Source organism: Eschrichtius robustus, chromosome 4, assembly GCF_028021215.1.
Source record: "Eschrichtius robustus isolate mEscRob2 chromosome 4, mEscRob2.pri, whole genome shotgun sequence".
Classification (NCBI taxonomy): domain Eukaryota; kingdom Metazoa; phylum Chordata; class Mammalia; order Artiodactyla; family Eschrichtiidae; genus Eschrichtius; species Eschrichtius robustus.
This window is the reverse complement of record NC_090827.1, coordinates 85,085,789-85,113,431: the sequence shown is the minus strand read 5'-3', so window position 1 is coordinate 85,113,431 and position 27,643 is coordinate 85,085,789. Positions and strand designations below refer to the sequence as shown.

At 37.2% G+C, this 27,643-nt stretch overlaps 1 protein-coding gene across 5 annotated transcripts in view; it reads left to right on the top strand.

Moving 5' to 3' along the window:
- Window positions 1-19,322, top strand: part of GRXCR1 (glutaredoxin and cysteine rich domain containing 1) — a 334,368-nt gene extending 315,046 nt beyond the window's left edge. For 3 of the 5 annotated variants that reach the window (XR_011073848.1, XR_011073845.1, XR_011073844.1), the window contains one exon: window positions 19,059-19,207. Coding sequence is in view for 1 of the 5 variants with exons in the window: in XM_068542244.1 (XP_068398345.1) it covers window positions 6,562-6,627; window positions 19,059-19,238 (246 nt within the window). In the remaining 4 variants the exon portion in view is untranslated. Of the gene's footprint in view, window positions 1-6,561; window positions 6,628-19,058 lie in introns of those variants that run through there. The other 2 variants (XM_068542244.1, XR_011073846.1) reach the window with 2 other exon arrangements.
- The last annotated feature ends 8,321 nt before the right edge of the window (window positions 19,323-27,643 follow it).

Here is a 27,643-nt window from a genome sequence, read left to right as displayed (position 1 = left end):
ACACCCTATGCCAAACAACTAGTAAGACAGGAACACAACCCCACCCATTAGCAGAGAGGCTGCCTAAAATCATATTAAGTTCACAGACACCCCAAAACACACCACTGGACGTGGTCCTGCCCACCAGAAAGACAAGATCCAGCCTCATCCACCAGAAGACAGGCACTCATCCTCTCACCAGGAAGCCTACACAACCCACTGAATCAACCTTACCCACTGGGGGCAGACACCAAAAACAATGGGAACTACAAACCTGCAGCCTGTGAAAGGGAGACCCCAAACACAGTAAGGTAAGCAAAATGTGAAGACAGAGAAATATACAGCAGATGAAGGAGCAAGGTAAAAACGCACCAGACCAAACAAATGAAGAGGAAATAGGCAGTCTACCAGAAAAAGAATTCAGAATAATGATAGTAAAGAGGATCCAAAATCTTGGAAATAGAATGGAGAAAATACAAGAAACGTTTAACAAGGACCTAGAAAAACTAAAGAGCAAACAAACAATGATGAACAACACAATGAATGAAATTAAAATTTCTCTAGAAGGAATCAATAGCAGAATAACTGAGGCAGAAGAAAGGATAAGTGACCTGGAAGATAAAATAGTGGAAATAACTACCTCAGAGCAGAATAAAAAAAAAAGAGTGAAAAGAATTGAGGACAGTCTCAGAGACCTCTGGGACAACATTAAACGCACCAACATTCAAATTACAGGGGTCCCAGAAGAAAAATAGAAAAAGAAAGGGACTGAGAAAATATTTGAAGAGATTATAGTTGAAAACTTCCCTAATATGGGAAAGGAAATAGTCAGTCAAGTCCAGGAAGTACAGAGAGTCCCACACAGGATAAATCCAAGGAGAAACATGCCAAGACACATATTAATCAAACTATCAAAAATTAAATACAAAGAGAAAATATTAAAAGCAGCAAGGGAAAAGCAACAAATAACATACAAGGGAACCCCCATAAGGTTAACAGCTGATCTTTCAGCAGAAACTCTGCAAGCCTAAAGGGAGTGGCAAGACATATTTAGAGTGATGAAAGGCAAAAACCTACAGCCAAGATTACTCTACCCAGCAAAGATCTCATTGAGATTCGATGGAGAATTTAAAACCTTTACAGACAAGCAAAAGCTAAGAGAATTCAGCACCACCAAACCAGGTTTACAACAAATGCTAAAGGAACTTCTCTAGGCAGGAAACGTAAGAGAAGGAAAAGACCTACAGTAACAAACCCAAAACAATTAAGAAAATGGTAATAGGAACATACATATCGATAATTACCTTAAATGTAAATGGATTAAATGCTCCAACCAAAAGACATAGACTGGCTGAATGGATACAAAAACAAGGCCCGTATATATGTTGTCTACAAGAGACCCGCATCAGACCTAGGGACACATACAGACTGAAAGTAAGGGAATGAAAAAAGATATTCCATGCAAATGGAATTCAAAAGTAAGCTGGAGTAGCAATTCTCATATCAGACAAAATAGACTTTAAAATAAAGACTATTACAAGAGACAAAGAAGGACACTACATAATGATCAAGGGATCAATCCAAGAAGAAGATATAACAATTGTAAATATTTATGCACCCAACATAGGAGCACCTCAATACATAAGGGAAATGCTAACAGCCATAAAAGGGGAAATCGACAGTAACACAGTAATAATAGGGGACTTTAACATCCCACTTTCACCAATGGACAAATCATCCAAAATGAAAATAAATAAGGAAACACAAGCTTTAAATGGCACATTAAACAAGATGAACTTAATTGATATTTATAGGACATTCCATCCAAAAACAACAGAATACACTTTCTTCTCAAGTGCTCATGGAACATTCTCCAGGATAGATCATATCTTGGGTCACAAATCAAGACTTGGTATATTTAAGAAAATTGAAATCGTATCAAGTATCTTTTCTGTCCACAATAGTATAAGACTACATATCAATTACAGGAAAAATATCTGTAAAGAATACAAACAGATGGAGGCTAAACAATACACTACTAAAGAACAAAGAGATCACTGAAGAAATCAAAGAGGAAATCAAAAAATACCTGGAAACAAATGACAATGAAAACACGATGACCCAAAACCTATGGGATGCAGCAAAAACAGTTCTAAGAGGGAAGTTCATAGCAATACAATCCTACATCAAGAAACAAGAAAAATCTCAAATAAGTCACCTAACCTTAAACCTAAAGCAATTAGAGAAAGAAGAATTAAAAAAACCCTAAGTTAGCAGAAGGAAAGAAATCATAAAGATCAGATCAGAAATAAATGAAAAAGAAATGAAGGAAACTATAGCAAAGATCCATAAAACTAAAACCTGGTTCTTTGAGAAGATAAAAAAAAATTGATAAACCATTAGCCAGACTCATCAAGAAAATAAAAGAGAAGACTCAAATCAATAGAATTAGAAATGAAAAAGGAGAAGTACCAAGTGACACTGCAGAAATACAAAGGATCATGAGAGATTAGTACAAGCAACTATATGCTAATAAAATGGACAATCTGGAAGAAATGGACAAATTCTTAGACAAGCACAACCTTCCAAGGCTGAACCAGGAAGAAATAGAAGATATAAACAGACCAATCACAAGCACTGACATTGAAACTGTGATTAAAAATCTTCCAACAAACAAAAGCCCAGGACCAGATGGCTTCACAGGCAAATTCTATCAAACATTTAAAGAAGATCTAACACCTATCCTTCTCAAACTCTTCCAAAATATAGTAGAGGGAGGAACACTCCCAAATTCATTCTATGAGGCCACCATCACCCTGATACCAAAACCAGACAAAGATGTCAGAAAGAAAGAATACTATAGCCCAATGTCACTGATGAACATAGATGCAAATATCCTCAACAGAATACTAGCAAACAGATTCCAACAGCACATTAAAAGGATCATACACCATGATTAAGTGAGGTTTATCCCAGGAATACAAGGATTCTTCAGTATACACAAATCAATCAATGTGATACGCCATATTAACAAATTGAAGGAGAAAAACCATATGATCATCTCAATAGATGCAGAAAAAGCTTTCGACAAAATTCAACACCCATTTATGATAAAAACCCTCCAGAAAGTAGGCATAGAGGGAACTTACCTCAACGTAATAAAGGCCATATATGACAAACCCATAGCCAACATTGTTCTCAATGGTGAAAAACTGAAACCATTTCCACTAAGATCAGGAAAAAGACAAGGTTGTCCACTCTCACCACTATTATTCAACGTAGTTTTGGCACTTTTAGCCACAGCAATCAGAGAAGAAAAAGAAATAGAGGGAATCCATATCAGAAAAGAAGTAAAACTGTCACTGTTTGCAGATGACATGATACTATACATAGAGTATCCTAAAGATGCTACCAGAAAACTACTAGAGCTAATCACTGAATTTGGTAAAGTAGCAGGATACAAAATTAATGCAGAGAAATCTCTTGCATTCCTATACACTAATGATGAAAAATATGAAAGAGAAGTTAAGGAAACACTCCCATGTACCATTGCAACAAAAAGAATAAAATACCTAGGAATAAACCTACCTAAGGAGACAAAAGTCCTGTATGCAGAAAATTATAAGGCACTGATGAAAGAAATTAAAGATGATACAAACAGTTGGAGAGATGTACCATGTTCTTGGATTGGAAGAATCAACATTGTGCAAATGACTATACTACCCAAAGCAATCTACAGATTCAATGCAATCCCTATCAAACTACCAGTGGCATTTTTCAGCGAACTAGAACAAAAAATTTCACAATTTGTATGGAAACATAAAAGACCCTGAATAGCCAAAGCAATTCTTGAGAAAGAAAAACAGAGCTGGAGGAATCAGGCTCCTGGACTTCAGACTATACTACAAAGCTACAGTAATCAAGACAGTATGGTACTGGCAGAAAAACAGAAATATAGATCAATGGAACAGGATAGAAAGCCCAGAGATAAACCCATGCACCTATAATCCACCTAATTTACAACAAAGGAGGCAAGGACGTACAATGGAGAAAAGACAGCCTCTTCAATAAGTGGTGCTGGGAAAACTGGACAGCTACATGTAAAAGAATGAAATTAGAACACTCCCTAACACCATACACAAAAGTAAACTCAAAATGGATTGAAGACCTAAATGTAAGGCCAGACACTATAAAACTCTTAGAGGAAAACTTAGGAAGAACACTCTATGACATAAATCACAGCAAGATCCTTTTTGACCCACCTCCTAGAGAAATGGAAATAAAAAGAAAAATAAACAAATGGGACCTAATGAAACTTAAAAGCTTTTGCACAGCAAAGGAAACCACAAACAAGACAAAAAGACAACCCTCAGAATGGGAGAAAATATTTGCGAGCAAAGCAACTGACAAAGGATTAATCTCCAAAATATACAAGCAGCTTATGCCGCTCAATACCAAAAAAACAAACAATCCAATCCAAAAATGGGCAGAAGACCTAAATAGACATTTCTCCAAAGAAGATATACAGATTGCCAACAATCACATGAAAGGATGCTCAACATCACTAATAATTAGAGAAATGCAAATCAAAACTACAATGAGGTATCACCTCACACCAGTCAGAATGGCCATCATCAAAAAATCTACAAAACAATAAATGCTGGAGAGGGTGTGGAGAAAAGGGAACCATCTTGCACTGTTGGTGGGAATGTAAATTGATACAGCCACTATGGAGAACAGTATGGAGGTTCCTTAAAAAACTGAAAATAGAACTACCATACAACCCAGCATTCCCACTACTGAGCATATACCCTGAGAAAACCATAATTCAAAAAGAGTCATGTACCACAATGTTCATTGCAGCTCTATTTACAATAGCCAGAGCATGGAAGCAGCCTAAGTGTCCATCGAGAGAAGAATGGATAAAGAAGATGTGGCACATATATACAATGGAATATTACTCAGCCATAAAAAGAAATGGAATTGATTTATTTGTAGTGAGGTGGATGGACCTAGAGTCTGTCATACACAGTGAATTAAGTCAGAAAGAGAAAAACAAATACAGTATGCTAACACATACATATGGCATCTAAAAAAAAAATGAAAGTTACTGAAGAACCTAGGGGCAGGACAGGAATAAAGATGCAGACATAGAGAATTGACTTGAGCACATGGGGAGGGGGAAGGGCAACGTGAGATGAAGTGAGAGAGTGGCACGGACATATATACACTACCAAATGAAAAATATATAGCTAGTGGGAAGCAGCCGCATAACACAGAGAGATCAGCTCGGTGCTTTGTGACCACCTAGAGGGGTGAGATAGGGAGGGTGGGAGGGAGATGCAAGAGGGAGGAGATATGGGGACGTATGTATATGTATAGCTGATTCACTTTGTTATACGGTAGAAACTTACATACCACTGTAAAGCAATTATACCTCAATAAAGATGTTAAAGAAAAAAAAAAGAACCAGACCATGCTGGCACCCTAATCTTGGACTTCTGGCCTCTAGAACTGTGAAAAATAAATGTCTGTTTTCTTTAAAAAAAAAAAAAGAAAGAAAGAATAACTTCTTCCTTCTATGGCCTCTATGGCTGCATGTTGAGAAGTAGAGTGGGAGAAGGTAAGAAGAGGCTGGAAAGGAAAGGAAAATGGGGTAGTTCAAAGAAACATGATTAGTTTGTTGTAAAGTGCGTACATCATCCCAGGTCTCATTTTCACAGTAAAGTTTTTTTTTTTTTTAAACATCTTTATTGGAGTATAATTGCATTAGAATGGTGTGTTAGTTTCTGCTTTATAACAAAGTGAATCAGCTATACATATACATATATCCCCATATCTCCTCCCTCTTGCATTTTTAGGTAAAGTTCTCATTTTTAAGTAGAGTTTTACTCCATTGACTCTGGAGTAATTCCCCTGTCTGTGTTCAAATTCCCACTCTGCTTTCTCTCTGGGTGACCTTGCAATTGTTACTTAATCTCACTGAGGCTCAATTTCTACCATTAAGTGAGCCTAGCACATCAAATTAGATGATGTTGGATGCCTAGCTCCTAATATGTGCTTAATTACTGTGGGTGGTTATTAATTTTATTATTATTATCATTATTATTAGCTGCTGTTATCTTAATAGCATTAAGGAGGGCATGTCCTTAAGGACTTGAATTCTAAGGATTCTGAGGAGGGCATGTCCAGGACTGCCTGGAATAGGGCAGAGGCAGCCCAGGCTGGGGATTTGCTCAGCGACTTCCTTTCCCAGGTGGCTGGCTTAGGCTCCCTGAACAGCTCTGGAGGGTGTGCTGGAACCTTCCAGCTCTGGACTTCATCTGACAGGCATGGACTTCCCAGTGCTCACCTGCTGGCAGTCCTCCTTTTGCCCACAATTAGCCTTACTAGATGGGAGAGTATGTGAAAGGAAAGAGAAATTGCCCCTCCTCTTTGGCTTCCTGGTTCTGAGTTTACTTAGATCTGAAGGCAAAAATCCTGTTCAGTATTTTGTGGGTTAAACTTTCCTGGCTAGAACTTTGTTTTCTCAAATACTAACAAAATGGATTTTCTTTCTCCCCTACCCTCTCTTGTTAATAGGGTGCTGAGAAAATTTTGTCAATGAATGAATCAGGAGAACTGCAAGACCTCTTAACCAAAATTGAGGTAATTGTGCTTTTAGCAACTTATTTTTAGTAATCAAAACATTCAACACACTCTGATTGTAACTGAGTTTTCCTAATTGAATTTTTCCCTGTGTTCTTACAAAGATGTAACGGGATACCTGTGGCGGTTTTAATTTGCTACCACCTACCGTGAGGTTTGCTCCAGCTAGAGTGACTTTAGTGTTAGTGTCTAACAACCTTGTAGTATTAGGTGAAAATTCCAGTCGGCTTTATTAGAGCCTCATTCTCTGTTATAGAGATGTTTCATGTCAGGCCGTTATCCTGAAGCACATATAAAATTTTTTATTTAAGTTATTTTATTTTTCCTACAGACCAGCTCATCATTTCTAAAGATTACAGAAAAAGTTATTTCTCCAAAAGTGCACCTTTTAATTTTGTTCCTATATTTATAATGACAACATCTGAGAAATACTTGTTCAAATATATAATGTATCAAATCAATATGCAACCAGGAAGCCCTTAATACCTCTCTGCTCCACTATTTTATCAGCCCACTTCTCTCTATATGTAGGATAAAATATATATATATATATATATATATATATATATAAAATAGTCTAAACTGGGACACCTTGAGAGTGAAAAGGGTGCATTAATAATTATTCTGGGGCAGTGAACCTGAACCCAGACTTTTCCAGGTGAACTATGCAATATGGTTACATGGTATCTATTGTGCCATGCCAGCTCTTTTTGGTCCAGTCTCCTTTGCTGACCTCATTTCTGATTCTCTACCATTCCTTCCACTTCGTGGATTTTTACTACCATTCCTTCGTGCAAGCCTGCTGTTGTTCCATTTCCTCATTCCCCTCCACCATCTTCAAGGCCCATCTGCAGTATCACCTCTTCCCCACATCATCCCTGATCTCTCACACCTTTGCATTCCTGTATCCCTCTTTTTCTTAGGTGCTTATCAAAGTCTTTTAATTTTTTGTATTACTTGTCCTTGGGCACTTAATTCATGTCCCAAATGAACTATATACTCCTTGGTGTTAGGAATCATGTTTTATTCATATAGTAATTTTACCGAGAAAGACAAACACAATGAGGGTGTGTACTTGATAATCTAAAATTCCTCTCAGCTCTAAAATCTGTATGGGTGGGTTCATTTCTTTCCTTTTGTCCCTGTACTCTACGCCAACTCCATGAAACCATCAATTTGGGTTAATATGTATCTTTTATTTAAGTGATTTAACTTGATTAATATGTATTATTACTTTCTCTGCACATTTTTACTCTTACACATGATGTCATGTAATGTACCTAATTGTGTTTCAAATGATTTTCTTAGGCACTGTGCTTTTAAGAACCATCTATATTGCTATGCGAACCTTTAATCCATTTCTTCTAACTGCTGTGTACTTTCCCACAACAGCACTGTTGAATAGAACTTTCTTTGATGATGGAACTGTTTTATATCTGTACTATCCAAAATAGTAGCCACTGGCTGCATATGGCTATTGAGCGCTTAAAATGTAGCTAGTGTGACTGAAGAACTGAATTTTTAATTTTATTTAACTTTACTTGATTTAAGTTTAAATTCAAATCAAGTGAAATTAAATACAAATTTTAAAATAAATAAAATAATTAACCATATCTGACTGATGGCTCCTATTTTGGACAATGCAGCTGCATGGAGCCCACCCAGTATTTTTTATCTACTCATTTTTTCCACCGATGTCCTCTAACTTCTCCCTCAAACAAACAGCGCTGCAAGGAGCAACCTTGACCGTGTTTGCTCGTGGATTTCTCTGAGAGTAGGAATCGCTGGGTAATAGCTTATGCATATCCCCAGTTTTGCAGGTAGTGCCAGGTGGCTCTCCATGATGCTTGCAGCATCCAACACTCCCTCCTGTGGAGAAAGAGGTTTTGTATGTTCCCACATTCCTGGCAATGTTTTACATTGTTCTCCAATTTTCTGTTCTCTAATTTTTGCCAGGGTAGTAGGTATAGGGAGATATTGCCTTATCATTTTAATTAATGTTTTTCTGATAACCATTGAGTTTGGGCATTTCCTTGTATGCTTGTTAAATTTTTAAATTTCTTCTTCTGTAAGTTGTGTATTCTTATCCTTGCCCATGAAAAGTCTTGGAATTGTCTTTTTTGTTGTTGTTGTTGATTCTCAGAAGATCCCTCTATATTCTAGATATTAGCTTTTTGTTGGTTTTAGCCATTGTCAATATTTCCTTCCCTCTTTTTAGCTTCTTTCTTGGTGTCCTTCATCCAACAGAAATCTTTTGATATAATCAAACCCGCTATTTTTCCTTATTTTTGTGCTTTTGAACTTTTACTTATGAAGTATCCTTCCGTCTTAAGGTCACAAAGATATTATCCTACATTTTCTTCTATTAACTACATTTTCATCTATTAACATTTTCTTCTATTAACTATAATTTTTCGCATCTAGTTCTTTCATTCATGTAGAATCATTTCCATTTTGGTGAGTTAGCTAGCTTTCCAACATCATCTATTAAATAATCTATTATTTTTTTATTGCTTTATTGTGCCAATTTTTTATTATAGTAAATCCCCGTATGTACCTGGGTCTTTGTCTGAGCTTTCTAATCCGTTCCATTGCTCTATTTGTTCCTGTTGTATCGGTATCTTACTGTTGTTATTTCTGTGATTTAAAAGCATCTTTTGGAGTCTTATAAAGTGAATGTCCCTCATTACTCTTCTTTTTAAAGGTTGACGATTGACTTAGCTATTCATGGACTTTATTCTTTTGAGTCTATAATTTCTTAATTCTGCAACTTGATTAACACTGCCATGCTATATATTAACATAACCTCTCTCTTTCTCTCCGCTCAAAGAATTTTGAAAGAGGATTTTATGCTCTGCTCTTCATTAAGTCTGTCTCAATTCTACAGATGACATAAATAAGCCAGAAACATTTAAAACTATTCTTAATGTTGAAATATATACAATAGTACGGTACTGGCTTCGACCATTCATAGGATTTGTAAGGTGTTATAACTCTGTCAGGCTGCTTTGTCCATATAACAAACTGGTAGAGAATTTGCAGCCATCCAGAAAGCCCTGAACTCTGCCTGTGAGGGGCCTGGGGTTTAAGGCAAACTCACCCAGGCAAAGAGACTGGCCTTGGAGAAGCAGTTGGAAGAACCAGGAAAAGTGGATAAAGGACGAGATTCAGATCCAAACCTTCATTCATTGCTTTTGGCAATGAAACAGGAGTTTAATATTCCTGAGGTAGGAAACATTGGAGTCCTTACCAAGTAGCAAGTAATATTCTTGGCATTATATGTATTAAGTTATTGAAACCTTACAATAACTCTGCGAGGTGGGTTCTATTATTATCCCTGTTTTACAGATATTATTATCCCATTTTACAAGAGAATGGAGGCACAGAGGATTAAATCACTTGCTCCAGACCTTACAGATAGTGTTTGATTCATGATTTTAATGAGCCTGACTCCGTAATCTTAACCATGAATCTATGCGGCCATCACTCTCAAATTAAGTGGCATGTAGGTATCTGGGAAACCTGATCAAATGTGGCAGGATCCAAGGCCCAGATGAGAAGTTTACTGGGAGGTAGGCAGAGAACAAGGTCCAGGAAACAGACTGAATTTTAACACTTGGATCTTATGCTAGTGTGGCATTGTGGAAGATGGGAAAATTGGCAATAACTTCGGAGAGAAACCAGACAGCTCCTACTAAGTTCTAATTTGCTGTTACTTGGGTGCTGCATAATTCATCACCCTGGTCTTTGTAATTCAGGCCCCAGTTTTCAGCAGTTACCCCAGTTATGAAGAGGAAAGAGGCTTAGCATCTGCAGCTGGGTCATCAGAAACGGTGTCAGCAAATCAAATTTCAAGTTTTCTGGCCCAAGAATTCTAGCATATGTTCCATCTAAGTGAAAATTGCTCGGGGAAACTGAGGGGGCCTGATTCGCTGATGAAGACTTGTAGGTGGCCTCAAACATGAGGAGCTGGCCAAAGGCAGCAGAAGCAAGTGAAATATGGCAATAGCTGGTATGAGACTTGGATTTAATAAGGCTACCTGCACCAATGTGGGTTCTGCTCCTGGCACAGTTTGCGGGGGATCTTCCCAGTAAGATATGAACTCCACGTGGACACAGATTCTTGTCTATTTTGTTCTGTTCTTTACCTCTAGCGCCTAGAACAGGAATTGGAAAATAATGGGCACTCAATAATTATTTGTTGAGTGAATAGATGAATGAATCCTCTTTCATCCAAGGGTTTTTTGTCTGTTTTGTTTTTGGTTTTTTGGTTGGTTTGTTTGTTTTTGAGAAGGCAAAGCAGTTAATTGATGAAAAAGAAGAGAAAAAGAATTATTTTATGTAAGAGAACGCTTGGGTGAAAAAGATGAATAAAAACACCATTTGGGGGGCTTCCCCGGTGGCGCAGTGGTTGAGAGTCTGCCTGCCAATGCAGGGAACACGGGTTCGAGCCCTGGGCTGGGAGGATCCCGCATGCCGCGGAGCAACTGGGCCCGTGAGCCACAATTACTGAGCCTGCGCGTCTGGAGCCTGTGCTCCGCAACAGGAGAGGCCGCGATAATGAGAGGCCCGCGCACCGCGATGAAGAGTGGCCCCCATTTGCCGCAACTGGAGAAAGCCCTCGCACAGAAACGAAGACCCAACACAGCCATAAATAAATAAATTAAATAAATAAATAAACCCAAAAAAAAAGTTAAAAAAAAAAAAAAAGATCCCGCGTGCTTCAACTAAGACCCAGCGCAGCCAAATAAATAGATAAATAAATATTTAAAAAAAAAAAAAAAACACCATTTGGGGGGTAAAATTTATTTATATATTTATGTATTTACTTATATTAATAAACAGGCTAAAGATCAAAAGCAAAGAGATGTCTAAGGATTTCCCCGAAACGATAACCAAGATGGATAGCTGATCCTGATGGTGCCCACACAGAGGAAGTCAGGGCATCCCTGAGATGATTAGCAATCACCTTGTTATGGCAGGTACTGGATTAAAGATCTCAGATGGTAGAGAAGCTCTAAGTAAGCTTCTGCCTTGCTGTTTTTTAAAGATATGAGCAAACATTTTGTTGTCATTGCTGGTGAGATTGCCAACATAGTGTCCACTTTTGTACATTTTTCCTCGTAAAGCCTGATTTGTTATTTATGAAGAACAGAGGTAAGATTCCCAGCTATACACTGAGGATGCTGGAAATGGCACAGGCTGTCTGTACAAGGCGTTGGAGCTATCAAAGACTGGCCTGACCCTCCCTGGAGAAGCACCATTCTGGGTGATGTTGCTTCTCCGTGGGGTGGGTGGCCACAGCATGTTCAGAGACTACAGCAGCAGAGTACCACCTACTCACCTGGGAAATCAGGCCAAGTGCTCTGGCTGCCTCTGAAATTGGAACATCTTTTTAAGTAGGGTTGTGGCAGTACATCCCATTGGGTCAAGAATCAGACTCATACATCTGGCTTACGCATTCAGGAATATAAGCAACAAATTTCCCCTGTGTCAGCATTTTGTTCAGGGGCTTCTTTCCCAGCTCTGCAAATTGAGAATGCTAGAAACTCTAATTATCAGGAACGATTCTGTTTATTAAGAGCTAGGTCAGACAGAGAGTCGTTTATTAGGCACTTAACAAGAATTTGCTGAATTAAATTATTGAATATAGTTTAAAACAAAATACATAGAAAAAGGTGAGTCATCCAGAGATAATTATATGCCAAGTGTTCACTCTTTGATAATCTGTTACATGGAGTGAGTCTGCTTCATAGACAACCTGGATGATGGGGTTTATGGTCACGGAGACTCAGATAAGTTGCTTCCTCTTTGGTAAAATACTTAAGAGACTTTCTAGCTCTCCTAAAATAAGATTAGATGATCTGAGTTCAAAAATAAGAAGTTCATTCATTTCCTGATCTTGAAGAAAACACTGAAGACCCTTGAGCTTAGCATCCTGTTTCTATGTTATATAACAGCAAAAACTCTTTATATTTATGAAATTTGAGTTTGTGCTACAAAGGAAACCCATTTGACAATCATTCATGAACTCCCCCCTTGTCCCCTTGGTCCTTTGTTAGAGACTAAGGAATGCTTGGGGGCTTCGATTCAGATGACTGCGGTATGGAGTGGACGTAATCGAAGATCACAAATAAATTTCCTAAAATAAAATTAATATATAAATACAAAAAGCCACATCATCATTTTTAAATGGAATCACAAATAGACCAAGGCCATCCTCAAATAATGTCATCAGAATCTCTGCAGCACTATGATGAGATCTGCCTTTTACTCAAAGGGCTGTTGAGAAGATTTAATGAGTGAATCATGTAAAGTGAATAGAACATTGCCTGGTACGTAGTAGCCACTCAATAAGATTAGTCATTATTAATCATTATTTCACAAATAAATCCTTATTTGTAGCTGAGAGCTACTACTAAGAGAACAGGGAGGTCTCTGGTTCACCGCTAGATCCCCTACGCCTTGCACAGTTCCTGGCAATGTGGACTTATTTGTGGAATGAGACCACTGAGTTTTATTTTTTAAAATTCCCTTGCCAAGAATATATGAACAGAAAGAGGTAAAAGGGAGGATGATTTTGCACTCCTTTTTTCTTGAATTCCACCCATAAGGGACATGCCTCTACCCAAACCACTATTCAGAAGAGGGGCACTCTGTAGATTTAGTACTCTTACTAGGTGCTATTCTCAACCAAGTCTGCCTGGTTTCCAGCTTTGCTGGGCTCCAGGACACTGAAGAGCTACCCTAGATTTCTTACTTGCTTGAAGGTCAAAGTGTCTCTTGTCAACCTCTTCATTGAAAGTGGAAGTCTGTTTTGTTACTACTAATAATGACTATCGTTAACTTCAGTTATTCCTCCTTCCTCCAACCTGGAACACTGTTCAAATTTGGGGAATTTTTTAGCTCTTTTTCCATCTTGCACTGAGGACAAAGCTGTCTACTGAGGTATTGGACTTAGGACACAGGAACATGTAGTATAAGCCAGCTCTTTCTCATTGTTGGAACTCTTTTAAGTTGGAACCAGAGTTCCAAGATAACAAAAGCGCTCTTTGAAGGAGATGGCTAGGAATGACTGAATTATTTACTATTATTAGAAGAACAAGTGGAATAGCTCATACTGGGTGATGTAACAGGAATAGGATTTCTGGAGGCTAGTAGAGCACTGGGGGAGCCTTAGTGGGTGCCCTCAAGACCCACTCCCACCCCCACCCCACTTCTGCTTCAGTTGCAGCATTTATCCTTTTAACTGTTTTATGTTTGGGGAATCCCATATAATATATTATTTGGGAAAAAATGGATGTAAGTAAAGGTTGAAAACTACTCTTAAAGAGGAAAGGGCATGCATATTGTTCTTAAAGAGAGTTCTCTAATTTCTAATTTTCAAATTCCCCTGGGACCCGAACATTTTTTTTTAACTCATTAAGAGACTTTGTTTCATCATTTGTGAAATGAGATAGTCTCTATTACATCAGGTTGGTGTGAGAATTGGGTATAGACACTACATCCTATGTAAGCTATCCCTTTCCTCTCTCAAGTTTATGGCTGAAACAGCTAATTTTTCCTGAGTGGAAGTGGCCTCAGAATCTTTCCAATACTGTGCTCCAAGACATCAGAATTTGCACGTGAATTGAAACACATTTACTCTCCCTTTCTTACAGTGGTAACACCTTAGACCAGAAGACTAAGTATAGAAGTGTTTAAATAAAATGACTCTATGAATGGTAGAAAACGGTTGTGTCATGTGACCACAAGCAATTTAACTTGAGGCAGCAGTTGATAAAAATCTCTTCAAATAAGGATTTATTAATGAAATAATAGCTAATCATGACTTGTTAAGTAGCTACTATGTGCCAGGCAATATTCTATTCACTTTACATGAATTAACTCATTAAATTGTCTCAACAATTTAATGAGTTAATTAAAGTAAAAGACATATCTTTAAAGTAAAAGACATATCTTTAAAGTAAAAGACATATCTCATCATGGCATTGCACAGATTCTGACAACATTGTTTTATTTTATTTATTTATTTATTTATTCTTCTTATTTTATTACTTCCTGTTCTTGATCAGTTGAATCAACTGATTTTACCACCTTACAAATATAAAATTAACAGGTGTTTTAGAATACAAAGAAATAACCATCGTAACTGAAGTGACCATCTGTAATGGTTAATGACTCTTCCATGGACTTTTCCCCTTTGGAAAGCTTGAAGACAAAGAAAGATATACTAGATCCAGTTTGTTTAAAGTATGGACTACAGCACTGAGTAATCTAATGAAAAGTTCTGTCTCTAAATTTCAAATTGACAGCCAAATTTAAACTGAGTTTGAGACAACAGAGCTTGACAATTTCTGGTATGTTCATTGTGCTGGTAAACACATGGCTGGAGATTCCTGGGGAGAAACTCTGTGGCCACCAGTTTGCATAAGGATTGTAATCCTTTTTATACAAGTGATGATGTTATTTTAGAATGACCTTGGTCTATTTGTGATTCTCTCTAAAAAGAACAATGTGGCTTTTAGTATTTATATATTAACTTCATTTTAGAAAATTTATTTTTTCTGAATTGTGGAGAAACTTTAAGAAAGAGCAGACTCATCATATATTTAACATTTGATATTTTGACCCTTTTGAAAGTAATTTTTGTAAATCATGTTCCAGGCCCATGATATAAGATAATGTTACCAAACCAAACTTGGGTCCACTCACCCATGCAGTAAAGCCAATCTACTGATACTGGGGTGTGGTAAAGGAAAGTACAACGTTTATCGTAAGGTGCCCAACATGGGGCCGAGCAAGGAGTATGGGCAGCTCATGCTCAAAAGATCCAAACTCCCCAGTGGCCTTCAGGGAAGGGTTTTTAAAGACAAAGTGAGGGAGAGGGTCACAGAGTACCTGATCAGCTCATGGACATCCTCCTGATTGGTTGGTGGTGAGGTAACGGTGGTATTTTGGGCGTTAACATCATCAACCTTCTGGTTCCAACCTGTCTGGGGTCTACATACTGGAGGTCAGCATGCAGTTAACTTCTTCCACCTCGTTGGCAGGGGGGGTCTTAGTATCTGCAAAACAACTCCAGGATATGGCTCAGGATATTATCTTTAGCCCTTTAGGAGGAACTAAAGGCCCTTGACTTTGCTTTATGGCTAAACTATTATTATTTTGTCTTGCTTAACTGTTTTCATTTGTTTCCACATTTTCTCACTTCTCTGATTAAATTTGCTCTTTGGAACTCAGGGAAGGCCTAGGAGACTAAAGCTTTTCTATAAACAAAAGGCAGGGGATGGGGTGGGGAGGTGTCTGTCCCCAGGAAGGTTCTGCAGGGTCCTGCTCAGTTTCAATAATTTTTAATTGTGTTGCGTTGCGTTATCATTTTGGGTTCTCTGTGCTTGGAGCCTGGTGTTTGGAGTGAGTGACATAGCTGGTGAATGAACCTAGGAAGCTTCCTAGTGCTCACATGTATTCTAGCTTTGTTGTTCTTTGCTTGCCATTGCAAATATATTTTATGGGAAAACCATAGGCTATTCAAGAATTTGAAAATATTGAAACATGTTTATACTGGTTGTTAAGACATTGAAGTAATTTATACTGGTTGGTAAATAGCTGCTACCCCAAGACTCCCAAGCAGCTCTCCTCTTCCCTGTCAGCAATTCCCCTGTGAGGATTGCCAGGTACAATATAGGATGTCCACTTACATTTAAACCTAAAGTAAATTATGAATAATTTTTTTAGTTTAAGCATGTCCCATAAAATATTTGGCACATACTTATATAAAAATTTATCTGTGGTCTGTCAGAAATTCAAATTAACTGGGCATCCCAATTTTTTTAATTGCAAAATCTGATGATCCCACTCTACTTGGAATCCAGTCCTATTTACAATCCAGCACTAATGGGTGAAGTCCTGGATTCAGGGCCCTATTAGTCCTTTCTGACTAATTGATGTTCTTTCGTACAAGTCATTAAATATTTTTAACATAATCTCTGGCATGGCTTTAATGCATGTCAAGGGCCTAGCTACTGTATCATATTTTTTCTAAAATTTGATAAGAATAGCATTACTTACTAATTCTCTTATGTTTTGCTTTTAGACTACTCTTTCTTCACTGTTTTTGTTTTTACTGAAAGTTTTTTTTTCTAAAGACATTTTTATATCATGCAAAATTGTAAGTCTGGTACACCATTTTTTGGTCAACTCTTGCACAAAGAAATGACAAAAACCCAGCTACAAAGAAACTAAGTTACTACCTACAATCTAACTTTTTTTTTTTCTTTTTTTTTAGAAAGAAGGGAAGGGACAGGAGTCAGCATAGGTGGAAAAAATTTTTTTAATTTATTTTATTTATGGCTGTGTTGGGTCTTCGTTTCTGTGCGAGGGCTTTCTCTAGTTGTGGCAAGCGGGGGCCACTCTTCATCGCGGTGCGCGGTCCTCTCACTATCGCGGCCTCTCTTGTTGCGGAGCACAGGCTCCAGACGCGCAGGCTCAGTAATTGTGGCTCATGGGCCCAGTTGCTCCAGGGCATGTGGGATCTTCCCAGACCAGGGCTCGAACCCGTGTCCCCTGCATTGGCAGGCAGATTCTCAACCACTGCGCCACCAGGGAAGCCCCACAATCTAACTTTTTAGAAGAGCTTTGGATCTCTACAAACTTGACAGCGTTCCTTGTTTGTGTCATTCAGACTGGCAATCACTACTTTCCATCAAAGTAATTGTGTTACTAAAAATAAGATATTACATGGATTTTGCCATCTTGATATAATAGCAAAGCCAAATGGTAACTGTAAACAAATCTTACTATATACAGAATATGCATCTCTGAAAAGTGGTCTGGGAATATATAAATTTTAAAGCAATCATATCCTTAATGTTTGTTTCCCAAAGTACATTCCACAGGGTACCGATTATGAGAAAATTATACTTGTTTTCTGGGAAAAGGTTTCTTGCCAGGGACATGGTAGATTAAACCTAGTTAATCGGTTACCTTTTCAGGTGGATTTTTTGGAGACTTTATTAAGTACAATTGTGAACTTCCAGGGAAAATCTGTATGTATGTCTAAGTATGTAAGGTATGTTTGAGTGTGCTTGTGTGTGTGTGTATGCGTGTGTGTGTGCGCATGTGTGTGTGTGTGTCTACATTTCCCAAGCTTATTTTAGCAATTACTCTTGTCACAAAGGTGGGCTTTCAAACATTGCTGCAAATTCCTATTTTGCCAGTCAGAAGCTTGGTATTAACTCACGTTCTCTTTGTATTCATTCTGTAATCGATCCTAATCTCCCCGCCAGCGAATGGATGCCGCTAGTAGACTCCAGTAAAGGTCACATGCTCAAAAAAGCAAATAGAAATACGTATGGATAATTTTGAAAATATCCTTAACATCCTTGCTAGTTAATTTCATTATACTTTCATGGGTACTTTATTTTTACTTGAGGTAGAAAGGCTGATAGCTACTGTGGGTAATTTTACAGACTTGGATAAATGTCTTAAGATTTCTATGCCTGTTTCTTTAAAAATAAAATGAGGATAATGTTTCTTGAATTAGCTGCTTTACAGAATATGGTGTCAGTATGTGTGAAGGGTGGGATGAGGGAAGATTCTATATAGTAATGCAATTGAAAGTGCTTTTAAAAAAACAAAGCATTCTGCCTGCTAATGCAGGGAACACAGGTTCAAGCCCTGGTCTGGGAAGATCCCACATGCCGCAGAGCAGCTGGGCCCGTGAGCCACAATTACTGAGCCTGCGCGTCTGGAGCCTGTGCTCCGCAACAAGAGAGGCCGCGATAGTGAGAGGCCCGCACACCGCGATGAAGAGTGGCCCCCGCTTGCCACAACTAGAGAAAGCCCTCGCACAGAAACGAAGACCCAACCCAGCCAAAAATAAATAAATAAATAAATAAAAATTTTTTAAAAACCAAAAAAAACCAAAGCATTATTCACATGTGCAGTATGATGATGGATATTCAGTTGACAGTGGCTCATCCACTCCAGCTTTTAGTTTTCTGATTTTCCAGACTCACTATCAGTCCTACTATTCTATAAACAAAGATACAAAACTGTGACGTGATACTAAAGGGAAAGTTACAGTATTTTCCTTTAATGCAAATGACCATTTCCTGAACTGTTTGATTTGTAAATATGTGCTTTCATTTGATGGATTTCTGGAAGTGTGTGCCCTTTAACCTAAAAGGTACCAGCCCTTACACACCAAGATTATGCTATTGATGGCCATCAATGAGATAATGAAGGAAACTTCAGTTAGTGTTTCCCCTGCGTCTATTGTATATTAATGGTAGGTGATTTCAGGTCCCCAGCCATATTATGCCAGTATTGCTTTATGAGCATCCACAGTACAGAAAGACAGGAGGGCTGATGGAGTTGTCATGCTAACACACGTTCTGTCCTCTCTTGTCCCCCTGCCACTTATCCAGAGAGTGCAGCATCCACACGAGTGTCCCTCCTGTGGAGGCTTTGGCTTTCTTCCGTGCTCCGTCTGCCACGGGAGCAAAATGTCAGTGTTTCGAAACTGCTTTACGGACTCTTTCAAGGCCCTGAAGTGCACGGCTTGCAACGAGAATGGTCTTCAGCGCTGTAAGAGCTGTGTTGGTTAAACAGAGCTCCCACCCATGGGGCGCCTGGTTTCATTGACTGAAAGCAATAATTTGGTTTATACTTTTTTTAAAAAAATGGCTATGTTTCTGGATTAATCAATAAACTTTGTTTATTATAATTTCCTTTGTTTGGAGCTTTTGCTGTGACCACTTTCATTGATGTATTAAATAAATGTTTATTCAACAGCTACTATGTGCCAAGCCCTGTGCTAGACCCTGGTTTCTAATTGGAATTAATGGAGGACCTGATAAAATTCCAAGATATCCAAAGTCTGGTTCCTTATATGTGTTCGATTTTCTAAAGAAAATATACAATATATCCAATGGTGTCTATTGCAATGCCACCCTACTGTTTAGGATGAGTTAATTCAGCTCTCCAGATGCATACGTTTTATGTGAGCCTCAGCTGTAGGGAAGAAGAGAGCTCTGGGCAGTGGGAAAGAATATGATCTTACTTATACTTAAGGAGTAAATTATTTTTTAAGCTGTAAAATGGTCTTGGAGCTGATGAGATTAATGATAAATTATTAATGTTATCCGATGGATTTCTTAGTGATGATACAAAAGCTGCCAGAAGACTTATCTGGATTTATTGTTTTAAACATCTGCTTTGTGCTATTGTCCCTGAAAACCTCCAGAAAGATGCTGTTATGGTTATCTTGAGCTGGACACAAAATATTACGTAGTTTGAAAACATAGTAGACAATATCAGCAAAGTGGACAAAAGGAATTTCTGCTATAATTATTAGCTGATGCCTACCTGTACATGTGTCTGTACTCTGATGGATTCCCTTATGAATGGTTTTAATAAATCACCTTCACTATATCTGTGGTAAGGTAATTAAAACATTTTACATCTTGGTTTTGCAAAAAGCTATAAATATTTACTGAGCACTTTCTAATCATCCAGGCATAGTAGAAGGCATGGTTTCTGCTTTCATGGAGTTCACACTCTAAGAAAGAAGGAAGTATTAAACAAATAATCATAAGCAAGATGAGTCTTATAAATGCCACACAAATGGTACAGTGTGCTCTGGGAATGTGTAGCAGGAGGACCAACCTAGATGAGTTAGAAAACGGTAAGAATAGACTTTGTTGAGCAACTGATATTTAAATGGAGACATCATGGGTAATTGGTCAACTAATTAGTCACAGAACAAGGGGGATAATACTTCAGGTAGAGGAATAGCATATTTGGGGACTCTAAGGTCAGATAAAAGTTGTTTGTTTGAGGAACTGTAAGAACTCCAATATGGGTAGTTCCAGTCTGGTAAAAGTGGGGCAGTTTTTGGCAGACTAAGCCTCCTGCTATTAACACATTTACTTTGAACAAAATAAGGAAAAATAAACAGCTGTTGAAGACATTGGAAAGCAGCTAAAACCAGAAAGGAACTGGAAGGAATTCAATCACTGGAAGAACGCAAACAAACAAAATAAACCCTACATTTATCCAGCTTACCTTCTGAGAATACTTCCCAGTTTGCACAGAATATAGCTCATAAAGAAACTACAAACTTACTGGTTTGAAAAAATAAAATTGGAATTTGGAGCTGCAGAGTACCTGGAATTGAATGGAAAACTCTAAGAAATGAGAGGACCAAAGAGAGGGGAGCCCCCAAGTCTGCTTATATATTCCACCCAAATCCTTGGCTGATTCCTAACCTACATACACAGAGGAAGGAAGTATCTGGGAGGTGAAAGAGTTGAGCAGAGATTTCAGCAGCTGCCTGTATTGCAAAGTCAGAATCTGGAGTTCAAGTGGTAAACAATAAATATTTCCTTGAAATCTCAGAAGGGCGCCATCTTAAGACCAAGGAGTAAAGGCTATGTTGTAGAGCTAAGGGAAGAAACAAAACAGACTTGCCCTTGGAAGGCCTAAAGCCAAACTTCTGTGGTATCGTGGTATCTTTCAGTACGTGACTGACTGCTGGAATAAAACTCAACACTCAAACAAGGAATAGAAAGGAGCTTATTGAATGTGAAAATCTAAGGCTAACTGCATACTTAATGGTAAAATATTAAATGCTTTCCCCCTAAGATCAGGAAGAGTGCATAAATGTTCACTTTTATCACTTCTATTCAACATTGTGATGGAGGTTCTGGCTAGTGAAATAAGGCAAGAAAAAAGAAGTCATAAAAACTTGGGAAAAAAATCTCATTATCTGTAAACAACATGATTGTGATGTAGAAAATCCAAAGGAACCTACAAACTAGTAAATATCAAAGTAAAGTTAGCAAAATTGTTGGATTCGAAGTCCTTAGACACAAATTAGAAATACAATACACAGCAACAAACAATTAGATTATAAATTAGATTATAAATTAATTATAAAATTAAAATAACACAATTTATAATAGTATCAGAAAACATCAAGTATGTGGAATACATTTTACAAAAGATGTGTAAAAATTCTACATTTAAAACTACAACATAGATTTGCTGAGAAATTATAGACCCAAACACATGGAGAAATATACCATGTTTACAGACTGGAAAACAGCATTTTAAAGATTTCTATAGTTTCAATGCAATCTCAATGAAAATCCCACCAGACTTTTTGTAGAATTGACCAATAATTCTAAATTTATATAAAAATGCAAACAATCTAGAGTATCCAAGAAATTTTGAACAAATAGAGTAAAAATAAGTATAGACAAATAGATAAATAGGATAGAATAGAGAATACAGGAATAGACACACACATTAACATCAAATTGATTTCAATTGATTTTTGCCAATTCAAGGCAATGGGGAATGGAAAGTCTTTTTAACAAATAGCGCTAGAACTACTAGATTCCTATATGGAAAAAATGACCTTGAAAACTACTACTACTACCACTGCTACCTACCACTAATGCTACTGCAACTAGGGGCTAGAGGCCAGGGTACTGCTAAACATCCCACAAAACATAGAACCACACCTCCCCTCAAAAAAGGATTATCTAGTCCAGTCAATAGTGTCAAAATTGAGAAACTGTAACCTAAATGTTAAAGCTAAACCAGGAGAACATCTTCACAATCTTGGGTAGGCAAAGATGCTTTTAACCAGTTACAAGATGTCTAAGTATAAAAAATAATAAATTGGACTTAAAATTAAAATCTCCTCATTAAAAGACAATGTTGTTTAAAAAAAAATGAAGAGGGAAGCCACAACTATGAGAAAATATTCAAGGCACAAATACCTGCCAAAGGACTTGTATCTAGGAGATATATATATATATATATATATATATATATATATATATATATATACACACACACACACCACACACACACACACACACACACACATATATGTGTGTATATATATATATATATATACACACACACATATATATGTATATATATTTAAAGACAGCCTAATAAAGAGGTGGTTAGTAAACACATCACAAAAAAGACACATGGATGGCTAAAAACAAAAGGAAAATATGTGTCATTAGTCAGCAGGGGAATGCAAATTAAAACCGCAATGGGACATTGCTACATGATATTTAGAATGGCTAAAATTTAAAAAGACTGAAAATATAAAGTGTTGGTGTGGATATGGCATAACTGAAACTCTCATATATTGCTAATGAGAATGTTAAATGGTACAACCACTTAGGAAAACCATTTGATTGTTTCTAATAAAGGTAAACATACACTAATTGTATGCTCAGCAATCTTACTCCTAGTTAACTTATTCAAGAGAAATAAAAACGTATGTCCATACTGTATACGAGTGTCATGGAAGCTCTATTCATGATAGCCAAAAAGCAGAAAGATTTCAAATACCCACTGACAGGAGAAATGATAAGCAAACTGTAGTATATTAATACAGGTACACACTTCCTAGTAGCAAAAAGGAACAAGCTATTGATTCTAGCAATAATATGGATGAATCTCAAAGACATTTTATGAATAAACTTAGCCAGATACAAAGGGTATGTACTATGTGATTCCATTTATATGAAGCTATAGAATAGGCAAAATTAATCTATAGAATGGCTGCCTCACAGTGGGGAGGGGACAGGAGGAGGAAATTAAATATGAACAGAACTAAGACAGTGGTAGAGTTATGGCTAGTTGAGAGTAGATTTCCTTTCTGTCAGGAAAAATGAAGAGTTTCTTGCATCAGTGAACAGTTTCTCATCACAATTCCAATACGGTTCTGAGATTCTAGAATTAAGTAGTAAGGCCTATCCAAAAGTTCCTGACTACTCAGGCCTTGGCTATGTTTCTGCAAATCCAACCATAGTCCCAGTGTCCTCTTGTCTGGGGGTACATTCAGGATGGAGAAATACAACAGTGCAAGAAGTTCTAATTTTCAGGCCCCATCTTGGACTATGGGTTCAGAGGACAAAAACTTGCTTTCAATTGTGTTCATGAGGAATTTGTTTTGCTTTCTATCTTTATTCTGTTTTTCATGTACTGGCATGGAATTAAAGTGTTGTGTTCTCTGCTAGTTATCTGTGAGCCTCTAAAGAAGAGCATTATGAAAGAGTAATGAAATTTCAAAGAAAATCTTAGACATCTTGTAGAATTGCAGAAGTTAATGAGAGAAAGGGGCTCAGAAAATAAGCTCATAATAGGCTTATTTAAACATAAATTTGTGTTAACTTTCAGAGAGAACTTGGTTTAGATGCTTCACATCTATCTGCTTCAGTCTTATAGAATGTAAATGCGAGGTAATTAAACCTGATATATTTATTCTGCACCGTTGTTGTGTGGGATTAATTAGAATATATAGGAAAGTACTTTAAAAACACAAAGCATTATACAGAGGCATAGAATAATTTCCTAATCACCATGAAAATTATGCATCTTCAATATATCCTTTTACTGACCAGATAAGGAAATGAACTCACATTCATTGGACACTTCTGTATGCTTGGCTTTTTAGAAAGAATCTCACTTATTCTTCACAATACTGTGAAGAAACTGCGATTCGGAATGTTAATTCCCTTTTCTAAAGTCTTGAAATTTATCCTAATTTGTTGTATCTTAAGTGTCCATGTGAGCTGCCTTTATCTCTGGTATAAAATGGGAAATCAGTCGAGAGCAAACAACAAAGTTGCTCAAAGATAAACACCTACATAAACAGTAGAGTCGAAATGAAGAGAAAGGTCTGTCCTGTGCTTCTGTGCTCTTATAACTTCCTCTCTGTAAGTATTCATTGATTTCAAAAGCCAGGAAATGCTGGCTGTTGGCAAAGGACACAGAGTAATGCAATCAGGCTGTGAATAATTTTTTTAAAAAGATTAAGAGGAAATCAGGAGATGGTGCATGCCTAATAATATAAATATATAGTAATTTTTTAATCTTCTTGTTGTCCCAGGGTCTTTTTTAAAGATAAATTTTTGGTATATTGATTACAGTTTTGTCTGGTCTTTCATGCACAAACCTCACACATAGCAGAGAAGCTAGTCTGTAGTTCCTCAAAGCAGAGTGAAAAATTTAAACTTTTTTGGCAAGCAATATGCATATAATATCCTTTTAGATTTCGGGTATTGTTTCTCCTGATCTTTTGTAGTTTCCTCACCTATAATAATTTGACAGTAATTTTTTTGTTTTTTTACTTGACTTCATGAAGTTATTTCTAAGGCATTAAACTTAGTTTCCATAGAATAAAACACATTTCTCTTTGTTCTCGAATTTAACCAGTCTGTGTAATATTTTGTTGTAATAAACTATTATACTCAATAAAAATTAATATGTTATTATATAATTATACACATAATTATAAACCCAATTATAAGGCAACGATTTGGGAAGAAACAAAACTGACGCTTGATAGATTCTGTTTGCTGGTAGCAGAAATATGCAGGCGGAGAGGAGTGTTTCTCCTGGTTGCAAGCGTTCAGCAGGCAGGAGACATCGGAAGGAACGGGGAGCGTCTGCCAACCTTGAAAGTCTGCAAAGTGGAAATTGACTATGAAAGCTTTAGCTAACTGATGTGACGGTAACAGTAACCAGGGTCATTTAATAATAGGCTCAAGGTCATTCATCCTCACCTTCTGCCTTTCAGGTTCATCAGCAGCTGGTACTGCTTAGCTACCAGCATTTCAAAATGCAGCCTGTGTTTGACTTGCAGTGTTTGACTGGAGACTCAGTTACTTTGGAAGATATGTTGTTCTCTGCAAGGGTGAAACACTTCCACACCTGCTTCACTTAGGAAGAGACAGTTTCTCTCTGTGTCTGGCTTATTTCACTTCACACAATGTCCACGGCTATATGGAATTTAAAAAGTTGAATACATAGTAGCAAAGAGTAGAATAGTGGTTACAAGGGGTGCGGAGCAGGCAAACAGGGAAATATTAGTCAATGGGTACAATGTTGTAGTTCTATTGGATCAATAAGTTTTAGAAATCTAATGTACAGCATGATGACTAGAGTTAATAATGCTGTATTGAATACTGGAGATTTGCTAACTCAGTAGATTTCTGGTGCTCTCACCACACACGCTTGCATAGACAAGTGCACACACATGCACAGGAAAGGAAATGGTGAGGAGATGTGTAAATTAACTTGACTGTAGTAATCATTTCACTATGTATATGCATATAAATCATCATGTTTTACCTCTCAAATATATACAATTTATATTAAAAATAAAATAAAATTTAAAAATTAAAAAAACAGACAGTCTCACTGAACATACTGACACTTTTTTGCTTTACTGGAAGCCATTGCAGGGATTCTTACCAGGAAGCACTACTCTTTAGAGAACCACTGGAAATTCTTTAATGGGAGAAAAATTTTTTTCAACTATGGGGGAGTATCCATGTTTCAAAGCATAATTCCTCTAAGAAAAGAAAGAAGACCCATTCTGATGGAAACTTCTGTTCTGTCCCTATTCGGAACTTTTTGAACTTTTTCACTGAACCTAGCATAGAACACATGGAAAACTCAAAATGCATGATTCAGTAGCAAGGTGACTTTGAAGGGAATATAACTTTCATAGAAGAATATAAGATAGCCTAAAAGCTTTGCTTATATGCAGCAAAACTGAAGCCGACTCTTAATATTAATCCATATCTAGAAAATCCATATTGATTCTCTGCATTGTACATGGCTCATTTAGCAATCTCTGCTCTTAAGTAGTTACTTTTTTTCTCTCTGTTTTCTGTGATCTTAACCCTTTTCTTTCCCTCCCCTTGTTAGAAGAATATCAATATAAATGTTATCTGAGTACCCCAAAGAGAGGTAGATAGATCAGCTACAAAGCAAAATATTTGCATCATCTAGAAAATGGTGCTAGATGTGGTGCCTAGTTTATACAGTAAAAGAAAAATGTTAATACAAATGGAAAATAGTGATCTATTAAATGTTTTTCTTATAAATTGCTAGTTGCTTTGGTCCATGTTCTGCATATTGTATATTTTTGTATACTGCTTTGCATTTGACAGATGAAGGCATTGCGAAGCCCGAAAAGCCCCCAGGAGAAGCATGGGTACCAAATCTAAGGTGCTGTTTCCTGGAAGACCAGATGCCACTCATTGCTGTGAAGTTTACATATTTGCTTTGACCTTTGGAGGTCTGTTTTGAGTGGTTTCCTGTTTGCTGTAGATTTTGCCTGGAAACAGAATTGTCGATATATTTTCTGTCACATTTTTTTTTTTTCTGACTAGGAAATATTATAGCATGCTTTAATCCTAGGAAAGAGAAATTTATCTGTTTTTCAGAACATTCTTCCCTAAGGTAAAATTGTACTCTGTATTTTTTCAGTAGTTGCTATGAATCCTTTGCTGTTATAAATATGTGAACAGCTGTAGTAGTGTGTTACCCCCACTAGATGTGTCCTCTTCCCATTTTCTTCTCCTTCCATGTTTGTAGAAGTGGGAATTGGGGAAGATCTTTGAGCCTATTTATAAAGTAGAAGTCTCTGAATAAAATATATGTTTGTTAACAATGTTATTGTGATAAGTAATTGTGTGTAGTAATTCCCTGAGTTTCTGGAATCAAAACTAAGCATGGGATTCTCAGTTAAGAAATGTACCAGGTATTGTGAGGGCTACAAAGATGAATATAATGTGACTTTGTCCCTAGCATGATTGGGGAGATAAGACAGGTTATAGTTAAATATAACACAAGCTCTGTCATGTAGATTATTGGTTCTCAGATGTCTGGTAAAGGCGCTGAATAATATAAGATGCTCAAAAGGGCAGAATATATGAACATGGGAGCCTTCTTTGGGGACTTAGCTTGAAGCAGTGCCTTTAATAATATCTTGAATTTCTATAGGCAAAGATACGGATGGAAAGTCATGCCCAGCTCTGAATTCAGGCAGGTGGAAAACAAGAGGTGCTCAGCACAATGTCTGGCAGATGGCAAACATCCATTACAGGTTCCAAATGATCCCAGAGATGATGATGATTCCAGTGTGTCATTGTGATTAGGAGCACAAGCTCTGGATTTGAATTAT